The 22,984-nt window shown below is 43.0% G+C and overlaps 1 protein-coding gene across 1 annotated transcript; it reads right to left on the reverse strand.

The window, feature by feature from the left end:
• Positions 1–7,093: 7,093 nt before the first annotated feature.
• LOC137815513 (uncharacterized) lies at positions 7,094–21,978 on the reverse strand. Its single transcript, XM_068618629.1, has 8 exons — positions 21,968–21,978; positions 20,717–21,559; positions 19,738–20,661; positions 14,867–19,687; positions 14,579–14,783; positions 14,230–14,490; positions 7,408–14,147; positions 7,094–7,308 (listed from the first exon to the last, which is right to left on the reverse strand). The coding sequence occupies exons 1-4, from the start codon at positions 21,976–21,978 to the stop codon at positions 18,337–18,339; spliced, it is 3,129 nt and encodes a 1,042-aa protein (XP_068474730.1). The 3' UTR covers positions 7,094–7,308; positions 7,408–14,147; positions 14,230–14,490; positions 14,579–14,783; positions 14,867–18,336.
• Between the last annotated feature and the right edge of the window lie 1,006 nt (positions 21,979–22,984).

Here is a 22,984-nt window from a genome sequence, read left to right on the forward strand (position 1 = left end):
CACCTGCAAAGGACAAAGGGGTGCCCTAGCGGTCGTTTGCACTCTGACGCTCAAGTCAGTATTAGGGCAAAGAAACACCAAAAGTGTATATTAGCTTCAGTCTTAAACACTGCGTACCTTACTAGGGTTCTTAGCACCCTTTATATAGGCTGAAACTAGGGTTTACCTTTGTGTTGTTACCCTTAACTAGGGTTCCTTCGAGAATGCCCTTGCGCCGCTATTCATAGAATATTAGCGTATATGGCGCTTGAACTTCCCTTAACCGGAGTGCAACGAATGACAGAGTGGTCGCTTGGGTGCCAACTTGTGCACCTATTCTCTAGCGCCATCTGCTTCGTGGGTGCCCTAAGTATTCACGTGCCATGCATGCAGCTTCCTTGGAAATCCTAACCCTAATGGGCCTTAACACCCTTAGGATTATCCATACGTGTTGCGCCTTCATGCATCATATCACGTGCATGGATCCCTCGTAACTTAGGCTTCTCATATATCTCTTGTCTTTAACTGTTATCTTAACAAAACTCTAGGGCTCACCTTACATGGCCCTCTACAACGTCCTAACGCCCGACGTCCGATCTTCTCCTCCCACTGGTGAGGTTCGATATCGATCTCCAACATCGGGCTTTAGGATAGCAATCTCAAAGACTAACCAACCCCCATCTGGGCCCCCCTCACGTGGCCCCCTTCCATTACCAAGCATCAGTACGCGATGTCTGAGGTCAGCCTCTAGGTCGATGTTCGAGGACCGGTCGAGACAAAACTTACTCATTAATATAAGGGTATAAATAAATTTGTTTTCCCTCTTTTTCCAGGGTGTTAGTGATGTATGCTTGGGTCTCATATGACTTTGGTCCAACGGGATTAGTATATGCAGGATGTAAGAATCCATACACATTTTCCTTCTCCTCAGTGAGACAGACTCCATGCAAAAACCTACAAGTTATTAGTTATAACATAATCACTAATAATTTAACATAAAGTAAATTGAAATATAGGTAAAGATACTTACATCATAAAAAAATTGAATTATATTTATATTGAGCTCCTGATCCCCAGCTACAAATTCTAATAAATATGTGTTGTACATGAACAATGGCAGTTCAGTGTTTATTTGAAAAAATGTATCATCCCGCGGAACTTCTAAAGGATCATGACCAATCTGTCTAGCAACTAGAGCTAAGGAAGCTATATGATCATCAACCGGAACCTCATGCTTCTTCTCCAGACTTGGTTTCCGAAGAGGTTTCTACAAAATAAAGAACATTTATATTAAATTATATGTAATATATAAATATAAATATAAATTAATATAATTAAATAAAATTATTACATGAGGTTGTGGCATAAATCGAATGAGGTGTCTGGGACAGGCAACAAATGTCTGAAATGCATCGGCCACCGTGGTTACCTCATCTAAAGGTAGTGGAACACGAGCATCAGGTACTCGTACTTTTTCAACTGTTACCTTCGCCACATCAGGGGAGAGAGGAACTTATGTGAGTTGAATCAAGCATAGACACTTTTCAGCATATGAACACAACAATATATGTGAAGAGAGACAACAATAAAGAGCTAAAAACATGGACAAACAATTAGGAGCAAGTGGAGGAACTTAAGGAATCATCATTGAAGTACAAAGCCTTCTAATAGATGAACCAAACTCAAGATTGAGTGCCATTCCAGAATGAACCGAAATAACACAAGGAATTGGAGATACAAATACAGAATCAAATTAAGCTATAAGTGTAGAATTGAAAGTAGAACACAAGATGAACAAGAATAATCGGTGGAAATTGAAGAACATCACCTAAAAAGACAAACTATCTGGAATTTGCTAAAACATGGAAATTGATATGGAAGGAAGAAGGAACTTAATTGGATGAAAACTTGAAGGAGATGGACACGCCACTTGGAGATGATGATCCAAGATGAGTGCTAGTTGCCGCCACTTGAAGCCCTCCAAAGCTCACAAGATAAGACTTAGTGAAGGAGATCAAATCTCTCACAATTCTCTCTCAATTTGAGTAGAGTTTCCTTTCTTCAATTTCTAAATTCTGAATTTACAAGAGCATGGACTCTCTATTTATAGTAGAAGAGGGCTGAAAATTAAAAGGCACAATTCAAAAACTAGACTATTCAAAATTGGAGCCAAAACAAGTCACATGAGAAGTGTGACTTGTTTTCCTACTTTGGCACCTCCTAAAACTATATCTACACCTACTCTTTTATGTCACATGGAAGGTGTGACTTTGTTTTGTACATTAGCACCCCTTATTTAATATCTACAACTTCCTTTTAAAGTTCTACTAAAAACTACACAATAGTAATTACAAAAAGAGACATCCAATGAGGCTCATTAATTTAAAGCTTGTGCCCTTGCTCTTATTATCTTCTGAGGCATGATGGAGGATTATGTGTTGGCTTGGGCCTCAGTGTGGGCTTGGGCTTTGGGCTTGGGCCTCCATATTAAGAACACTAATAAGAAGAACTTCAAGTATTTTGGTCATTAACCATTCCTTCTATTAATAGCATCTTTTTTATTCTCATCAGGAACGTTATTGTACCGTCCCGTATCCGGGCGTTGACAAAGTCAACATTTGAAGTCAAAGTCAACACAAGGCGTCGCCTAGGTGAAGAGACGCCAAGTTCCAGCGTCGCCAAGAGGAAGCGTCGCCAAGGCAAGGCGTTGCCTAGGTGAAGGCGTCGCCCAACCAGGGCGTCGCCAAGATCAAATATCGCTAAGGCAAGGCAATCACAGTGTGGTTCCCCGATACCCATGGGTAGGAAAGACCATGGAGGGAGCGACGCCGTGGGAAGGCCTCAGGTCCCGATGATCCGGGGCAGTGATAAAGAGAAGGAAAAGGTGGCTTCAAGGCCATAGTGATAGCACCAGTGAAGGGCAGCCTGACTCGTGAAGTACCCCTGCCGCCTCAGAGACGCCTTTGGGGCAGATACGACTCAAGGGGAGGGTCACGCCCAGGGCAGCTAGGTGCAGGGTACGAGGGGAAGGCAGATAGGCTCTCAAAGTGAGTGACTAGATGATTGGGGGCATAAGTTGGCACCCAAAAAGTCACCCCTTAAGCAGGAGCACTCCCAAGCAGGAGGACTCACACGTAGAAATGCCCCCAGAAGGGCAGAAACGTCCCCAGATGGGGTCACGGCGCTGTGAAGCCCTCCACGTGTACGACAACTAGGTCAGAATAGAAACACCACTTAGTCAGGTACCAGGTAATTAAAGTCATTCAATATAGTTTCTGTTTCGAGCGTTTAAGGTACTATAAAGGCTCCCAAGCGTTTCAACGTCTTAAATGCGCTACGTTTTCTAATTAGACGCGTTAATTAAGTGTGTTACGTTTATGATTAAAAGCGCTTTAAGGCGCTTTAAATGCTTGGGCAGTTTAAATAGCGCCGGGAATGTTGGAAACGAGGTTCGAACTTTTGGCAAATTTCCCAGAAACTCTCTAGTTGCTTGCTGGAGCCTTGAGGTTACGCACAAGGGACTCGGGAAAGATTTTTGCTAGAAGGAGAAATATACACTAGACACAGTTTCCTTTTTACCACCTTCAGAGTGCCACACGCGGTGCTCCGATACGGAGATGCATAGTTTTTGGTGTTTCTTGCTGGCTGACTTGAGCGTCGGAGTGCAAACGGCCGCTAGGGCGCCCTTTTGTCCTTCTTTGCAGGAATCCACAGGTAACCAGTGGGAAGGAGTCCCTAGCTGACGGTTGAGGTCGCGCACGAAGACGTCCCAGGTCAACCGGACGGAACATATGGCGCCCACCGTGGGGCATGTGCGTGGACTTCACGGACTTGAATAAGGCGTGCCCGAAGGACTCGTACCCACTGCCCAGCATCGACGCGTTGGTGAATAGTGCATCCGGCAGCAAGGTGCTGAGTTTCCTGGACGCATTCTCAGGGTACAACCAGATCAAGATGCACCCGAGGGATGAGAGTAAAACTGCATTCATGACTGAGACTTGCAGTTACTGTTATAAGGTGATGCCTTTTGGGCTGAAAAACGCGGGCACCACGTACCAAAGGTTAATGGACAAGGTCCTGGCGCCCATGCTAGGAAGGAATGTGTACGCCTATGTAGATGACGTGGTGGTGGCGTCGCAGGATAGGGCACAGCACATGGCAGACCTGGAGGAGTTGTTCGTCACGATATCCAAGTACCGCCTCAAGTTAAACCCTGATAAGTGTGTCTTCGGGGTAGAGGCCGGAAAGTTCTTAGGTTTTATGCTCACAAAGAGGGGGATAGAAGCGAACCCCGACAAATGTGCAGCGATCATCGCCATGCGAAGCCCGACGTCGGTGAAGGAAGTGCAGCAGTTGACGGGGCGAATGGTGGCGCTCTCAAGGTTTGTTTCCGCCGGAGGAGAGAAGGGGCACCCATATTTCCAGTGCCTCAAGAGAAATAGTCGTTTCGCATGGACTGACGAATGCGAAGCGGCTTTCATTAAGTTAAAAGAGTACCTGGCGACGCCACCGGTCCTCTGCAAACCGGTAACAGGTGTGCCCCTCCGGCTATATTTTACGGTAACTGAGCGGGCTATTAGCTCTGTGTTAGTCCAGGAGCAGGACCAGAGTCAAAAGCCCATTTATTTCGTGAGCAAGGCATTACAAGGTGTTGAGACGAGATACCAGGCGCTAGAGAAGGCAGCATTAGCAGTGGTGTTTTCAGCCAGGAGGCTCCGTCATTACTTCCACAGCTTTACGGTGGTAGTGATGACAAACCTCCCTATACAGAAGGTGCTACAAAAGCCTGACGTGGCGGGAAGAATGGTACGCTGGGTGGTGGAGCTGTCAGAATTCGACATTCAGTATGAGCCTAGAGGATCCATCAAAGGGCAAGTATACGCAGATTTTATAGCGGAACTCTCGCCCGGAGGTGAGCAAGAGGTGGAAGTGGGCTCCCAGTGGCTACTCTCGGTTGATGGCTCTTCCAACCAACAAGGGAGTGGCGCGGGAATAGTCTTGGAGGGACCCAACGGCGTACTCATTGAGCAAGCTCTGCGCTTCGCCTTCAAGGCAAGTAATAATCAGGCGGAATGCGAAGCCCTGATAGCGGGAATGCTCCTGGCCAAGGAAATGGGCGCGCGGAACCTCCTGGTGAAAAGCGATTCCCAGCTGATTACAGGGCAGGTGTCGGGTGAGTTCCAGGCGAAGGACCCACAGATGGCGGTGTATCTCAGATACGTCCGACTATTGAAGGGAGCATTTAACGCTCTTGAGCTAGTACATGTCCCAAGGGAGAAGAATGCCAGAGCTGACCTGCTTGCCAAGCTGGCCAGCTCAGGCAAGGGGGGTAGACAGAGGACAGTAATCCAAGAGACACTAAAAACTCCGCGTAAATTCGTGGAAGATAACAGGGTGGATGTCCTCCAGATCTGTACATCAAGAGAGAGTCCAAGGAATCATCGCTCTCTGACCCAAGATACGCTGAAGACGCCCCGCATCAGCACGTACGTGGATATGCCTGAAGAAGGAAGACAAATGCAGGTATGTGTCCTAACCGAGGGAGACACTTGGATGACGCCATACAAACGGTACCTGGCGGACGGGGCTCTCCCAGTTGAGCCGGAAGAGGGTAAGAAGATGCCGCAAGATATACTCTGGTGGATGGAGTGTTGTTCAGGCACGGTTTCACTCACCCTATCCTAACGTGTGTAAGTGGCGACGAGTGTACCAGGATAATGGCGGAGCTCCACGAAGGCATTTGCGGGAGCCATGTAGGGGGAAGGTCCTTAGCCTCCAAGGTGATACGCGCAGGGTTCTTCTGGCCAACAGTAAAAGAGGACTGCGCGCGACACGCCCAACGCTGCAGGCAATGCCAAAAGCACGCTGACTGGCACAAGGCGCCGCCAGAAGAACTGCGATCCATATATAGCCCGTGGCCTTTTCATACATGGGGAATCGACATCCTGGGCCCGTTCCCACTGGCAATAAGGCAGATGAAGTATTTGATCGTTGCCATCGAGTACTTCACCAAGTGGATAGAGGTAGAGCCCGTGGCACAGATCACTGCGCACAAGGTACAGCACTTTGTGTGGAAGAACATTGTGTGCCGCTTTGGCGTACCTAGGCGTTTGATATCCGATAACGGGACCCAGTTTGCCAGTCAGCAGTTGAGAAATCTGTGCGCTGAGATAGGCATCAAGCAAGTGTTCGCGTCAGTCGAACATCCCCAGACCAACGGCCAAGTGGAGTCAGCAAACAGAGTTTTGCTGAGGGGGTTAAAGAGAAGGTTGGAGAAGGCCAAAGGGGCGTGGGCGGAGGAAGTTCCAAGGATTGTATGGGCATACCACACCACGCCCCAATCTTCTACCATGGAGACGCCTTTCAGTTTGGTGTACGGATCGGACGCGATGATCCCGGTAGAAATACATGAAAGCTCACCACGTTTTCAGAACTTTGTGGTGGAGGAATCCAACGAAGAGAGGTGGGTAAACCTGGATCTACTAGACGAAGCCAGGGAAGAAGCCAGAATAAAAGCTGAAGCGGTGAAGAGAAGAGTGGAGCGGCAATATAGCTCCAAGGTAAAGCCGCGACAGTTTCAGATTGGCGACCTAGTTATGAGGAAAGCCCACCCATATGAGCTGGAGAATAAGCTGTCTCCCAAGTGGACCGGACCCTTCAGAGTTACCGAGGCTAAGGGCAACGGTTCATACAGCCTAGAGACCTTGGAAGGAGGTCCCATCCCGCGCAGTTGGAATGCAGCCAACCTGAAGTTTTATTTTAGTTGACTTATGTAAAGCAGCTATGTAACAGCCTTGTTAAAGGGGACGCTCTTTTTCCCTTTCTGGGGTTTTTTAATGAGGTCACCCAAATAAAAGAAGAAAAGAAAACAAGTTTGAGAAAAACCATGCCTTGGTTCTTAGTCTTTATTTTTCTCGGTTTGAAGTAGCGTGAGGCATCGTCAAGAAAGAGGGCGTTGCCAAGAAAGAAGGCGTCGCCAAGAAAGAAGGCGCCGCCAAGAAAGAAGGCGTCGCCAAGAAAGAAGGCGTCGCCAAGAAAGAAGGCGTCGCTAAGAAACATGACGGAGGAAAAGCGCACAATGTATGAGGCGTATGCAAAGTAAAACGGCGTTACAAAAACCAAGTATGGTATAGTACAATTGATATTACAAGCAGTGTTCGATACAAATGGGAGTAATGCGAATAGGGAAAACATTACAACTCATACAAAAACACAAACGAACAACTTTTCAATGGCCTTCGGCGTCAGCACGGGAAGAAGACGAAGCCCCGCTCTCAGTCCGCAGAGCTTGGGTAAGTCGTGTCCTCCACTCTTGGTTTATTTTCGAACCTGCACCAAGGAAGATGAACATGTCAGAGACACCATGAAGCAAAACACACCTAGATAGAGAACAATAAAGGCGGAAGTTCCTAGGGCAGTGACTCATACCTATATACTTCTCAAGAGTTCCAGCGTTGAACTCCAAACTGATCAAGGTGGCGGAGTCAAAACCTCCCGCCTCAGCAAGAATCCGGCAGACCACCTGGTCATTTGGGGCCAGCTTCTTGAAGGGTTTGGTTCTGAGGGCCCTCGTCTCCCTCACCCAGTACACTGGAAAACCATCCAGGGCGGAGGGAACGAGGTCAGAGCAGCAGATCTTGAAGAACCGTCCTTTCCACCCAGTGAATGAGTTTTGGAAGGGGGTCAGGAGAACTCTGCCAAGAACATTACTGAGAGTTACCCAGAGGTTGTGCCTTTGCCTCTTCACCTCGAAGAAGTGAAGAAAGATGTCGACCGAGGGTGCCCTACCCAGAAACCCGAAAAGGATATCAAAGGCCTTGACAAAAGCACAGCTGTTGGGATATAACTGGGCCGGAGCGGCATTGATCTCCGTCAGCAGTTCCTTCTCAAACTTGGAGAAGGGCAGGCGCACGCCTATGGTTTTGAAAACCACCTGATAGAAGTAAAAGAAAGGGACCCCGTCGTTGGCCCGTTCGTCTCCACACACTGGCTCCCATAGAGTGCAAGGGAGCACAGTAATGTCGTCGTCGTGCCTCCTCGCGAAGGCACGGTGATTATAGGAGCATGAATCCCCCTTGTGTTCCCGTATGGCCCTGGTGGAGAGTAAGCAGGAGCATTCGTCAAGAAGCTCCCTCGAAGCCCAAGGATACAGGTCCTTGGGGTTGACCCTGGGAGGAGTAGAACGAGAAGACATTCTTGAACAGAATCAGGGAGGTTTGAAGTCTTGGCAAGGGTAAAACGCTGGGGGGAACGAACACTGGAAGAACTCTTCGCGAGAAGAAGAAGGGTGCAAGCAGAGAGGGTGCAAGTAGGTTACGAAAGGTGCAGAAATGATGAGGACAGTTTCAAAGCTTTAAAGAATCAAATATTGCGGTTAGAGCGCCAAACGACGCAAATGGAAGTATTGCAGTTATAGCGCTAATCGACGCGAATGGATGCACCGCACGATCAAGCCACGTGGCAAAAGATGGAAGGATGGCCCTGGCACCACTGGTTAAAATCAGAAAACGTTGTATCGACAGAATGCCCAATAGTATGATGCACCGTCGAGAGTAGGTAAGGGGCACAGTAGGAGTCAGGACCAAGTCGAATGACTGAACGTCCCATCAGCCATACAAGAAGCGCCACGTGGATGGTGCAGGCGAAACCTTGAGCTCTTCGCTGTCCTCAGGCGTCGACCAGGGCCAAGGACAAAGTCAATGCCAAGGTAAAGATAACACCCAAGGCGAAGCCAGCATGAGACGCCCGGGGCGTCGCCAAGAAAGACGCAAGGGGCGACGCCAGCATGAGACGGTGCGGGCGTCGCCAACCCAAATATCAGCAGTGCCGCCTCCCCGATACCCACAGGTAGGAAAGACTGCGGAGGGAGACGAAATCGAAGAAGGCAAAGCTAGTTACTGGCGTCGCCTCCCCGATACCCACAGGTAGGAAAGACTGTGGAGGGAGACGAGATCGCCAAACGCCAGCGAATCACTGGCAGGGTTGTTCCCCGATACCTATGGGAAGGAAAGACCATGGAGGGAACGACCCCCCCCCCAAGAGCACTCGGCGTTTTAGACACCCGGGGACGATACGGCGCTGCTGTAGCAGGCCTCTCCTTAGGCGTGGGCACCGGGCATTAAGAGGCCAGGATGGATCGCTTGGTGTTAGAGACACCCCATGGACGATACGGCCCCATTAAACAAGCCTCTCCATGGGCGTAGGCATCGACGCGTAACGGGTATAGTACAGCCAAAACAACTGAAGCACGTGAAGTCAAAGGACGAAAGTAAAACCACACAGGCGGAATTCTATATCGCAAAGACACGAAGGTAATCATGCAAAAACTCAAAGTTGTAACGAAAGTACAGACAATTCAAAGAATTACAAGTTTATCAAAGAAGGTTAAAACAAGTGTAAAGGGGTAAAGTGATGATCGAGGGTGGCGGTTCAATCGTCCGTTTCCAGGGGCACGACTTTTCCATCAACAATGTGGTGAGTGGAATTGCAGTTGGAAATGTCGATCCCCGGATTCATGCAGACAGCTTGGGCCAGAGCCTCCTGGAATCCCTCCTCGAAAGTGCCCGCCATGTCCTGGATGAGGGCCTTTTTGTCCTTCTCTAGATCCTCAATGGCTGCGTCCCCATAAGCTACCTGCTTCTCCAAAGCCTCCTTTTCCACACGAAGTCGACTGACCTCGACCTGCAGTTTGTCGTAGTCAACCTGGAGAAGGCCCATAGCTTTGGCCTGGGTAGCCATTTCCCCCTCCATCCGCTCCATTTCGTCAGCCTGCTCACAGCAACGGTCCTTCAAGTCCTTTTGAACTTCCTCGTCAGCTTCGACTAAGTCTTGGAGGCTCGTTATCTGAACTTGGAGGGCGACTTCCCGAGAGTAGAAGTCAGCCTGGAGCCCCATCGCCTCTGCCAGTTGTTTTTCAGCCTTTTCCTTGGCCTCTTGAGCCTGCTTCAGAGTGTTTTGGTAGGCCTCGTTTTGGCATTCCAGGGTTTTCTTTTCCTCCTCCAGGGCAGCTACCCTTGTTTCCAAGGCCTGGAGGGTTTGAGTCTGCAGAATAGCGTTTCTGGCCTGGGCGCGCCATTTAAGGGTCACCGCCAAGAAGGCCCCCAAGTAGAAAGGCATGCCCTCCTTCCTGTCGGAGCCCTCTGGCATTGTTCCATCACTGAAGCCCCTCATCAGATGCATGATTGGGGGAGGGATGGCGATAAAATCGGGGGCGGCAGCGACGGGGGCAGGCGAAGCAGAGACCTCTGCCGGTGGTGGGGGAGGAGCAAACTCGGCGCCTTCGCCTATATCTTCTTGGACAGTTGTGAGGGGAAGGGAAGTAGCGCTTGGAGGGTTGTCCCTGAAAGAGTCCTCTCCCTGGGGCGACGCCGTTGGTAGGAGAGGGACCCTTGCAGATTTCCTCCTTTTGAAGGGTGCCACGCAATCCGAGTCCTCATCGTCGGATATGATCTCCAAGACCCGTTTCCCTTTGTCGAGGGGGGTTGGGGCCGGCGATGAGGCCACGGCCAGAGGAACGGCGGCAATGGGCAGAGGAGAGCCAGGAGTCTGAAGCGCCTCAGGGCTATGTGGGGACGGTGAAGATGAGCCTAGTGGGGCTTCGGTAGTGGTCGGTGGTGGCAGAGGCAGGGCTGATGGGGGGTTCGAGTCAACAGCAGGGGCGGAAGAGGCGCCCGCTTTGGCAGCACGAGCGTCCTTTATCGCCTTCGCCAGCATCATCCTTTTGGAAGCGCCCATCACCGATCCTACATTCAGATAAGCCAAGCAGCAGAAGTCAAAACCAAAGCGATTATGCAAAATCACAAAACGCGTAGAAACGAGAGACGCGAATCACATGGTATAATGGAAGACAGGTGAAAGAGGCCAGAAGAACAAACATGAAGCAGCAAAATACAGATAACGAAAGATAATGAGAGAGGAATCTCCCTACCAAAGTAGGTGGTCAGGGAGTGGGCGTTGTATTCGCTGCGATAAGCTTCAGCGTATCGAAGACGATTCCCAGACCAGCCAGGGCTTTGCATATCTCCCTATCAGCGGGGGATAGCTCATCCAGGGCCTTAGGCTTGAGCAGTTTGGGGTTCTCCGTCCAGTATAGGAGAAAGCCGTCTAAGGCTGTGGGGTCGTGTTTGGCGCAGCACACCCTAAAGAATTTACCTTTCCAGTTTTTGTAAGAGTTCTGGAAGAGGGTGAGGATGATCCTGCCCGCGATGCCGGAGAAGCTTACCCAAAAACTCTTCCCCTGTTTCTTCACTTCGAAGAAATGCAAGAAGACATCCACGGAGGGGAGGATGCCCAGGTACCCACATAGAATTTGGAAACCCCTTACAAATGCCCAGCTGTTGGGGTGGAGTTGGGCGGGGGCGGTGTTAATCTCAGTGAGGAGTTCCCTCTCGAAGGGCGTGAAGGGGAGGCGCACCCCGACGCGTTTAAATACCGTCTGGTACATGAAGAAGAAAGGATCCCCCTTTCTAGGTCTGTCATCCACACACACAGGTTCCCCCGGTCGGCCAGGACGAACGGAGATGTGCGCGTCGTGAGTACGGCAGAAGGCATTAAAGTTATACAAATGGGGGTCCCCACGGTGATTCTCCAGGTCCTGAAAGGATGTCAGGCTGGTGCACTCGTTCAAAAGCTCGTCGGGGGCCCAGGTATAGAAAGCTTTATAATTGGACTTGGGGGTCTTGGGAGGAGAACCAGACTTTGCGTTCGGGCGCGTCATGGTGTGAATAAATAGCTGGAGAAAGAAGAAAGGAAAAAAGGTTTTAACAAAGCGATGCCAAGACAGAAAAGGAGATAAAACCCCAGGAAATACTACCCACGCGAGAAAACCCAGAAAGAAGGAGAAGGGAACACAGAAGAACGGAGGAGTGGAAGAACACAGCGTAAACGTAAACAGTCCCAGGCAGTTCGACAAAATATGCAATGCGACGAAGGAGAGGAGTCGAGATGTGCAAAAATCATACCTTTGTTTTCGAAGTAAGGGAGGAAGAAGAGCGCGAAAGAAAGAGCAGAAGTTGCAGAGAAAGGCTTGAAGGTGATGAACAGTGCGGAGACGCAGAGAGAATGGATGAAACAGTGGGTGTGAGCGCGGGGTTTGGGGTAACTTAAACGTTACATTTGCAACCCAAGAGGCGCTAATCAGGAGCCGTTCAATCGTGTCGCGTGTCAAAGGATTAAGCGCCCAAGGGAAGCGCAAGGGACCCCAGAGGCTGGCCGTGCGATGAGCCACGTGGCGCGCGATTAAGCGTGGCCCAAAAGGTGTTTCTCCCCGCTTCAGAGGATGTCCAATCAACCATTAAGAGTGCCCCTAGGGTTCAGAGAGTGTCACGTCAACGATTCGAGAATTGTTGAGTCAGCAGGGAATGACACGTCATCAGGGCGACACGTAGACGGCGTGGGCGAGGCCTTAGTCTTTGCGCTGAAGACAAGTCTTCGGCTTAAGACTGGGGGACTTGTGTACCGTCCCGTATCCGGGCGTTGACAAAGTCAAGGTCAAAGTCAACGTCTGGAGTCAAAGTCAACACAAGGCGTCGCCTAGGTGAAGAGACGCCAAGTTCCAGCGTCGCCAGGAGGAAGCGTCGCCAAGGCAAGGCGTTGCCTAGGTGAAGGCGTCGCCCAACCAGGGCGTCGCCAAGATCAAATATCGCTAAGGCAAGGCAATCACAGTGTGGTTCCCCGATACCCATGGGTAGGAAAGACCATGGAGGGAGTGACGCCGTGGGAAGGCCTCAGGTCCCGATGATCCGGGGCAGTGATAAAGAGAAGGAAAAGGTGGCTTCAAGGCCATAGTGATAGCACCAGTGAAGGGCAGCCTGACTCGTGAAGTACCCCTGCCGCCTCAGAGACGCCTTTGGGGCAGATACGACTCAAGGGGAGGGTCACGCCCAGGGCAGCTAGGTGCAGGGTACGAGGGGAAGGCAGATACGCTCTCAAAGTGAGTGACTAGATGATTGGGGCCATAAGTTGGCACCCAAAAAGTCACCCCTTGCGCAGTAGCACTCCCAAGCAGGAGGACTCACACGTAGAAACGTCCCCAGAAGGGCAGAAACGTCCCCAGATGGGGTCACGGCGCTGTGAAGCCCTCCACGTGTACGACAGCCAGGTCAGAATAGAAACACCACTTAGTCAGGTACCAGGTAATTAAAGTCATTCAATATAGTTTCTGTTTCGAGCGTTTAAGGTACTATAAAGGCTCCCAAGCGTTTCAACGTCTTAAATGCGCTACGTTTTCTAATTAGACGCGTTAATTAAGTGCGTTACATTTATGATTAAAAGCGCTTTAAGGCGCTTTAAATGCTTGGGCAGTTTAAATAGCGCCGGGAATGTTGGAAACGAGGTTCGAACTTTTGGCAAATTTCCCAGAAACTCTCTAGTTGCTTGCTGGAGCCTTGAGGTTACGCACAAGGGACTAGGGAAAGATTTTTGCTAGAAGGAGAAATATACACTAGACACAGTTTCCTTTTTACCACCTTCAGAGTGCCACACGCGGTGCTCCGATACGGAGGTGCATAGTTTTTGGTGTTTCTTGCTAGCTGACTTGAGCGTCGGAGTGCAAACGGCCGCTAGGGCGCCCTTTTGTCCTTCTTTGCAGGAATCCACAGGTAACCAGTGGGAAGGAGTCCCTAGCTGACGGTTGAGGTCGCGCACGAAGACGTCCCAGGTCAATCGGACGGAACAGTTATGTAAGGTGGTGGCCTCTTCATAGACTTTTCCAAGGGCCACCACCTGAGAAAGCTTGTCGGCCGCTACCAGTAGCTCACATTCCCTCGTCTGCCCAATGATATCATCCCCTAATGTTGTAGAAGCCGCACAACTCTCATTTCTGCTCTTAGGAGTGTGACTAACAAGGGGTTGAATGGCTCAGCACAAAGTTGTTGCGATAGAAACTCTTGTCGCATTCGATCATTCTCCTTTCTAATCTCTAGCCGCATCCGATCAGTCTCGTTTCTCATCTCCTCCAATAATTCTTCAAGAATCTTAGTCTTCATTTGAGTTACACTCTCTTTGGGGGAGGAGGATGATTTTCGTTGTGAAACTCCAAAATATAGTTTAATTCCAACCCCTTGTCCAGCTACACGAACACGACCACAGTGCTCAGGTCGTCCAATTGCTTCAACCAGGATATCATAACGACCTTGAGGAACAAAATTACCTTGGGATTCCAAGGAATCCTGCAATAGACAAAAATCATATCAGTTTTTAATATAATTAATGCTTTAAAATAAATGAAAAAAAAAACTAAAAAAAACTTACAATTTTTTTGATGATAACCCTGAATTGCACAGAACTTGGTGCACCCGACTTTTTAATTCGGGCCCTCTTCCATTTTACATGGCGAAAAGGTGGTGATGGAGGAGAAGTGACCCCTATTTCCACATTCTCAAACGACGTCCCCTGTCTAGATTGCTCCTTTTCCACCATCAGTGATTGCTCAAGTTTTCGATACCCCGAACGAGAGAGTATGTGCGGGGTAACATTCTTCAAAGCTATCTCTTGAGCTTTCTTCCGACGATCCTGTCATAATTGAAATAAACAAACTGAATTAAATTAGATAAACTTATTAATGTTATATAAATAAAAATAGTTAAGTTACTTCACTTACCATCCAAGCTTCATTTTCACGACTTTCTTTAAAAAGACGTCATGTCTCTTCATCAATGTTTGTACTTTAAACATGGATTTTCGTCTTTAAGGTGTTCAAAAACGTATCATGAAGTCAGTCTTGACTTAAAGTGACGAAATTTAAGTCCGATATTGGATATAATCTTTGATCGAAGCGGATCCACATCAGGAATTTCAAAGTTTGCCTGGAAAATAACATCACCAAATTAAAATTAATCAATGAATATTAAAAATCATTATATGGTAACAATAATAATGTAAAGCTTACCAGAACATCCTCCCAGATCATGTTCCGATAGGCCTCTGACACCTCATCCCATGAATTAATCAAAATGGACAGCCTCTCACGAGAAACAACTCCAAGATAGCTCATAAACTCATATGCTTTAGGATCAAAAGCCACTCCAGTGTTGATGTCAATGTCAACATGTGTCTTCTCACCAGTAGCACGTTTTAATGCGAGACGCTTCAGTCTAGTAGGTCCTCTACTGCCTCGTCCGGATCGAGGTCTGATTGGAGTCTGATCGTAATCCATATCTTTGTTAAAAAAATTAGGTAACAAACATTAGTTAATGTGCATCGAATTAAAATCATATAAAAATAATATATAAAATTCTAAATGTGTATTTACGGGTTGCATGTGGGTTGAATGTTCATATGTAAATTCCTTCACTGTGGTCTTTACGGGTTGCATGTACATCATCATCTTTATTGATTATCATTGGTGTGAATGAACGGGGGTCACCATTTTCAATATCATCTATGGTCTCCCCTTTTTTTTCCCGTGTAAAACGACATCCAATGTTCTGACATAGGATCTTTCACGTAGAAAACTTGATATGCTTGTTGAACCATTATAAATGGCTCATCTCGATACCCTATCTTTTGAAAGTCCACTAGTGTGAATCCTAATTCATCAATTTTAACCCCACTTTTATTGTCAACCCATTTACACTTGAAAACTGGAACGAAAAACTTAGTGTAGTCAACCTCTCATATCTCTTCTATAAACCCATAGTATGCCATTGATCCAATTACTGGATTTGTATCTTTCGAAGTCGAAAACTGCATTGACTCAGCTTCAAGAGTAACACCATAATTTTTTGAATTGTACTCTTTTCATCCATAGACTTCGTGAAAAATATACATTTATTCACTTCGTACGCTGTACATGAGATGACATCAAACTTCAATCCAGCAGCCAACTAGGTCAAGGTCTCTGATGTCGTTTAATCCTTGAACACCTCGTCTTTAAACCAAGGCATGAAAGTTCTATTATGTTCCATCAATACCCATTTCTCTACTTGTCTTGGGTTATTTTCCTTCACACCACATAAACATTTACTTGCAAAACGCTTGTGGTGCCATGAATTAGCTGGAAGACCTATTGGATTTGCTTTTGACATGTACTCTAAACAAAATTCAATACTTTCTTTAGCTATGTACCTTTCAATCATTGAAGCTTCTGGACGATAATGATTTTTCACATAACCTTTCAAAATTTTCATATATCGCTCAACAAGATACATCCATCTTAAGTACACTAGTCCACAAAATCTAACCTTTCTTACCAGATGCACCACCAGATGAACCATGATGTCAAAAAAAGATGGAGGAAAAAATATCTCCAATTCACACAAGATAACAACAATTTCATTTTGAAGTTCATATAATTTTGATGGATCAATGACTTTACAACATATGGAAGAGAAGAATAAGCACAAACGGATTATGGTATGTCTAACATTTTTTGGTAAGATCCCACAAATAGCTATCGGCAACAATTGTTGCATCAAATGTGGCAATCATGAGACTTCAACCCTTAACTTCAAATTTTGCATTGACATTAGGCTCTTCACATTTGAGGAATGTCCTTGTGGCACTTTCCCCCCCTTTAGACATTGACAAAAACTAATTTTTTCATCTTTTGACATTGTGTAATAGGCTGGGGGCAAATATATACGCTTACCCATTTCTATGGGTGCCAACTCGCCTCGTATGTTCATCTCAATCAAATCTAAATGAGCATTTAGACCATCCTTCGTCTTCCCGTTAATGTTAAGAAGTGTACCAATTAAGCTATCACACACATTCTTCTCAACATGCATTACATTTATACAATGTCTGATTTCTAACCTCGATCAGTACGGAAGATCAAAGAAGATTGATTTCTTCTTCCAAATGTTTGTCACATATGACTTTTTTTTTTACTTGCCGAAGGTGTTGTCTATTTTATTTACCTTTTCGTAAACCTCAACACCAGTTAATGAGTTGGTGGACCACTAGCCTTTTAGTGTCCATTAAAGGCTTTTTTCAACCTCCGGTAAGGATGATGACTTCTAAGAAACCTCTGATGCCGAAGATATACTGTCTTCCTTCCATGTTTCAATTGTTGAGAAGTAGTGTCTTCTCCGCATATTGGACATGCTTTATGAACCTTAACACCATAACCTGATAAGTTACCATATGCCGGAAAGTCATTGATGGTGCAAAATAACATGGCATGAAGCTTGAAAGTTTCATTAGCAAATCTGTCAAATACTTCAACACCCTGGTCCCACATTAACTTCAAATCTTCAATTAGGGGACTTAGATAAACATCTACATCATTCCCTGGCTGTGTCGAACCGAATATCATCATAGACAACATCATGTATTTTCGCTTCATGCACAATCCAGGTGGTAAGTTGTAAATAACTAGTAGAACAAGCCATGAATTGTGATTTATACTCATATTACCAAACAAATTCATTCCGTCTGTAGCTAAACCAAGTCGGATATTTGTTGATTCTTTACCAAACTCTGGAAACTCATCATCAAATTTCTTCCACTGAATAGAATCAGTTGGATGTCGGTACATACCATCACATTTCCTCTCATCTACATGCCATCTAAGATTCTTAGCATCGTTTAGGTTTGCAAACAAACGCTTCCTCCTTGGAATGATGGGAAGATACCACATAACCTTCATTGGGGGTCAATGCTTTTCTATATCTTCAATAGTATCATCATCTTTTTGTTTCAACTTATAACGTGATAACCCACACCACACACAACTTTTCAACAATTCAAAATATTTCCGGTATAATATACAATCATTAGGACATGCATGTATCTTTTTATACTCCATAACCATTGGATAAAGAATCTTTTTGGCCTCATAAGTACGATTAGGTAGAGTATTTCCCTCTGGAAGCATATCCTTCAACAACTAAAACAATTTCGTGAAGCTTTTATCAGTCCATCCATTTATTTCCTTCAAATTCATCAATCTTAACACCGTTGACAACCGTGTGAAGTCAGTTGATCCAGGATACAATGGAGTCTCTACATCGCTTGACATACTTCCATATCCATGCGCTTTTGCAAAAGACTCGGCTCCTACATCACGAATCATGTCCTCCAATTGATCATCATCTACATCATCATGTACTGCTTCATCCATGGTGGACCCCACGTATTCTTCAGTTACGGAAACACGTGGTAAATTTAATAACTCACCATGCCATGTCCAAGTTGTATAAGATCGAAGAAACCCATCACATAGCAGGTGCTCCCTCATTATATTAACATACAGTATCCTTCCATTCAAACATTTAAAGCACGAACACCTGATCTTTGCAACATCATGACCACTATTAATTGCGTAACGTTGTGCAAATTGTATAAATTATTCTACTCCTCTTTCGTACTTGTCACTTTATAAGCAGTACTAGTAATACTAGCATACAAGTATTACTAGCATACAAGTATTACTAGCAGTACAAGTATTACTAGCAGTACTAGTATTACAAGATGTACTAGCAATACTAGAAATACTAGTATTACTAGTACTACTACAAGTACTACTAGCACTACTAGCACTACTAGCACTGCTAGCAAAACTAGCATACTGAAAGTACTAACATTACTAGCAGTACTAGTATTACAAGCAGTACTAGTAGTACTAGTATCACTAGCAGTACTAGTATTACTAGTAGTACTAATATTACGAGTAGTACAAGTATTACTATAAGTACTAGTATTACTAGTTGTACTACTATTACTACCAATATTAGTATTACTAGCAGTACTAGTATTACAAGTATTACTACCATTACTAGTATTACAAGCAGTATTAGTATTACTAGCAGTATTAGTATTACTCCCAGTACTAGTATTACTCGTAGTACTAGCAGTACTAGTATCACTAGCAGTACTAGTATTACTAGCAATACTTGTATTACTAGCAGTACTAGGATTACTAGTATTACTAGTATTACTAGTTGTACTAGTATTACTAGCAAGACTAGTATTACTACCAGTACTAGTATCACTAGCAGTACTAGCATCACTAGCACAACTAGCATCACTAACAGTACTAACATTACTAGCACTACTAGCATCACTAGCAGTACTAGCATCACTAGTAGTACTAGTTTCACCAGCATTACCAGTATTACTTGCAATATTCGTATTACTAGCACTACTAGTATTAATATCACTACTAGTAAAACTAGTATAATTACCAGTACTAGTAGTACTAGCAGTACTAGTAGTACTAGTATAACAAGCAATACTATTATTACTAGCAGTACTAGTATTACAAGAAGTACTAGTATTACTAGCAGTACTAGTATTACTAGAACTACTCGTATTACTAGCACTACTAGTATTACTATTATTACTTGCAGTATTAGTATTACTAGTATCACTAGCACTACTAGTATCACTAACAGTACTAGTATCATTGGCAATACTAGTATCACTGGCAATACAAGTGTCACTGGCAGTACTAGTGTCACTGGTAGTACTAGTATCACTAGCAGTACTAGTATCACTAACAGTACTAGTATCATTAGTTGTTCTAGTATTACTAGCAATACTAGTATTAATAGTTATACTAGTATACATAGCAGTACTAGTATTACTAGCAGTATAAGTATCACTAACAGTACTTGTATCAATAGCAGTACTAGTATCACTAGCAGTATTAGTATCACTAGCAATAATAGTAGTACTAGCAGTACTAGTATCACAAGCATTACTAGTAATCCTTGTAGTACTAGTAGTATTAGTATTACAGAAAGTACTAGTAGTACTACCAGTACTAGTATTAGTAACAGTACTAGTATTACAAACAGTACTAGTATTACTAACATATTAATATTACTAGGAGTACTAGTATTACAAGCATTACTAGCAGTACTAGTATCAATAGCAATACTAGTGCTATGAGCAGTACTAGTATTACTTGCAGTACCAGTATTAGTAGCAGTACTAACAGTATTACTAGCAATACTAGTATTATTAGCAGTACCAGTATTACTCGTTGTACTAGTAGTACTAGTATCACTACCATTACTATTATTACAAGTAATACTAGCAGTACTAGTATCACTAGTATTACTAGCGGTACTAGTATTCCTAGAAGTGCTAGTATCACTAGCAGTACTAGTATCACTAGCAGTACTAGTATCACTAGCAATACTAGTAGTACAAGCAGTACTAGAATCACTAGAATTACTAGTAATCCTAGTATCACTAGCAGTACTAGTATTACGACCAGTACTAGCAGTACTAGTACAACTAGCACTACTAGTACAACTAGCAGTACTAGTATCACTAGCAGTACTAGTATCACTATCAGTACTAGTATCACTAGCAGTACTAGTATCACAAGCAGTACTAGTATCACTAGCAGTACTAGTATCACTATCTGTACTAGTATCACTAGTATTACAAACAGTACTATTATTACGAGCAGTACTAGTATCGCTAACAGTACTAGTCGTACTAGTATCACTATCATTACTAGTATTCCTAGTAGTACTAGTATCACTAGCAGTACTAGTATCACTAGCAGTACTAGTATCACTAGCAGTACTAGTATTACAAGCAATACTAGTATCACTAGCAGTAATAGTATCATTAGCAGTACTAGTATCACTAGCAGTACTAGTATCACTAGCAGTACTAGTATCACTTGCAGTACTAGTATAACTAACAGTACTAGTACCACTCTCAGTACTAATATCACTAGCAATACTAGTATCACTAGTAGTACTAGTATCACTAGCAGCACTAGTATCACAAGTAGTATTAGTATCAGTAGCTTTACTAGTATCACTAGCTATACTAGTATCTAGCAGTATTAGTATCACTAACTGTACTAGTATCAGCAGCTGTACTAGTATCACTAGCCTTGCTAGTATCACTAACATTACTAGTATCACTAGCAGTACTAGTATCATTAACATTACTAGTATCACTAGCAGTACTAGTATCACTAGCAGTACTTGTATCACTAGCAGTACTAGTATCACTAGCAGTACTAGTATTACTAGAATTACTAGCAGTACTAGTATTACTAGTAGTACTATTACTACTAGCAGTACTAGTATCGCTAGCAGTACTTGTAGTACTAGTCGTACTAGTATCACTAGCATTACCAGTATCACTAACAATACTAGTATCACTAGCAATACTAGTATTACTAACACTACTAGTATCACTAGCAATACTAGTAGTACTAGCCGTACTAGCATTACAAGTATTTCTAGTAGTACTGGTATCACTAGCATTACTGGTATCACTAGCAGTACTGGTATCACTATCAGTACTAGTATCATTAGTAGTACTAGTATCACTAGCTGTACTTGTATCAATAGCAGTACTTGTATCACTAGTAGTACTATTATCACAACCAGTACTAGTATCACAACCAGTACTAGTATCACTAGCAGTACTAGTATCACTGGCAGTACTAGTATGACTAACAATACTAGTATCACTAGCACTACTAGAATTACTAGCATTACTAGTATTACTAGCATTACTAGTATTACTAGCATTACTAGTATTACTTGCAGTACTAATATTACTAGTATTACTAGCATTACTATCAGTACTTGTACTGCTAGTATTTTTAGGAATACTAGTACTGCTAGTATTTCTAGTAATACTAGTACTGCTAGTAATGCTAGTAATACAAGAAAATCATTAAATAACAATCAAATCTAGAGATAAAAAATAATTATTCACTATATTAATTAAATTATATATTATTTTATAAACTAAAAAATTATTGGTATGTAAAATAGTTTTTATTATTAATAAAGATTTATAAAATAGTTTGTAAATAGATTTCTAACATTAACTATCAAAATTTATACTGATTACTTCTAAATTAATATTTAACTTAGTTAATATAATAAATAATTATTTTGATATCTAAAATTATTTTTTATTTAATAATTTTTTTAGTAAACTATAAAAGGTCATTTCATTAGAAAATAACTTCTATTGTACCTCCTCGATGAAGGGCTTTTTATTTGCATCAAAATTCCCTTATAATATTCTGCAATAATAATAAAAAATTAGGTATTACAAATAGTTCATCTCGAATTTAAAGTTATTTTTTTAAGTGTTTTTCGAATTCAATGTTTTACTTTATTTCATTTTTTTATCAGCTACTTAATTTCGTTTATATCATTTTCTTACCCCCTTTATTATTTTCAACTTATTTTAACATTTTTATGTTATCGCTAGTGTACCGAAAAGAAGTTATCACAAGATATTTTTAATATATATATATATATATATATATATATATATATATATCAATGAGTTATTACTAGGTCGTGATGAAAGTGTCATTAAGTGTAAAAATAAAGTGGCCGTACAAGTTATTCTGTAAAGAGAGTTAGCACTAAATTTCTTACCACAATTTTAATTTCAAATTAAGGTTAACGCTTGTTAAAAATGGCGACTCTAGCTGCTAGAATTATATAAAAAAAGGTAATACAAAACATAATGTTATAGATAATACTACAAAATAATCATTAAATAATATAAATTATTTTTAGATATAAAAATTAATAATTAATTAAATACTAATTTAAAAATCAGTTTATAAATTTTATTAATAAGAAAATATTTTACATATTTATATTTTTTTAGATTTTAAAATAATATTTAATTTAATTTATATAATATAATAATTAATTTATTTTGTTTCAAAATTTATTTTTATTTAATAATATTTTTAATGAAAGTCTATTCATTAAAAATAATAACTTGAAATTTAATTCACAAATACAATTAGGTTTTCTTGAATATTAAAAAATTAGTATAAATAATGTATTTGGTGAGTTTGACAATTAGCGTATAGTTAATGTTATACTACTACAAAATCATTAAATAAAAAATAATTTTAAAGATAAAAAATTATTAGTTTTTAGATTGACTAAATTAGATATCATTTTAGAGATTAAAAAATATTTGGTATTTAAATTAATTTCTATTATTGATAAATAATTTTTAAATTGATATCTAATTAGTTACCTAAGTTTTACCTATCAATTATTTAAATTTTAAAGTTGGTATTTAAAACCTTGATATCTAA

Source organism: Phaseolus vulgaris, chromosome 1 (assembly GCF_000499845.2).
Source record: "Phaseolus vulgaris cultivar G19833 chromosome 1, P. vulgaris v2.0, whole genome shotgun sequence".
Classification (NCBI taxonomy): domain Eukaryota; kingdom Viridiplantae; phylum Streptophyta; class Magnoliopsida; order Fabales; family Fabaceae; genus Phaseolus; species Phaseolus vulgaris.

Bases quoted from the DNA above. Each gene is read 5' to 3' on its own strand.
- LOC137815513 (XM_068618629.1), bottom strand. The intron at 20,662-20,716 runs GTATAGCTAGTG...TTGTGATACTAG, and splicing joins ACTAATACTGCTAGATACTA to TGCTGCTAGTGATACTAGTA. The intron at 19,688-19,737 runs GTTAGTAATACT...TACTAATACTAG, and splicing joins ACTCCTAGTAATATTAATAT to TACTGGTAGTACTACTAGTA.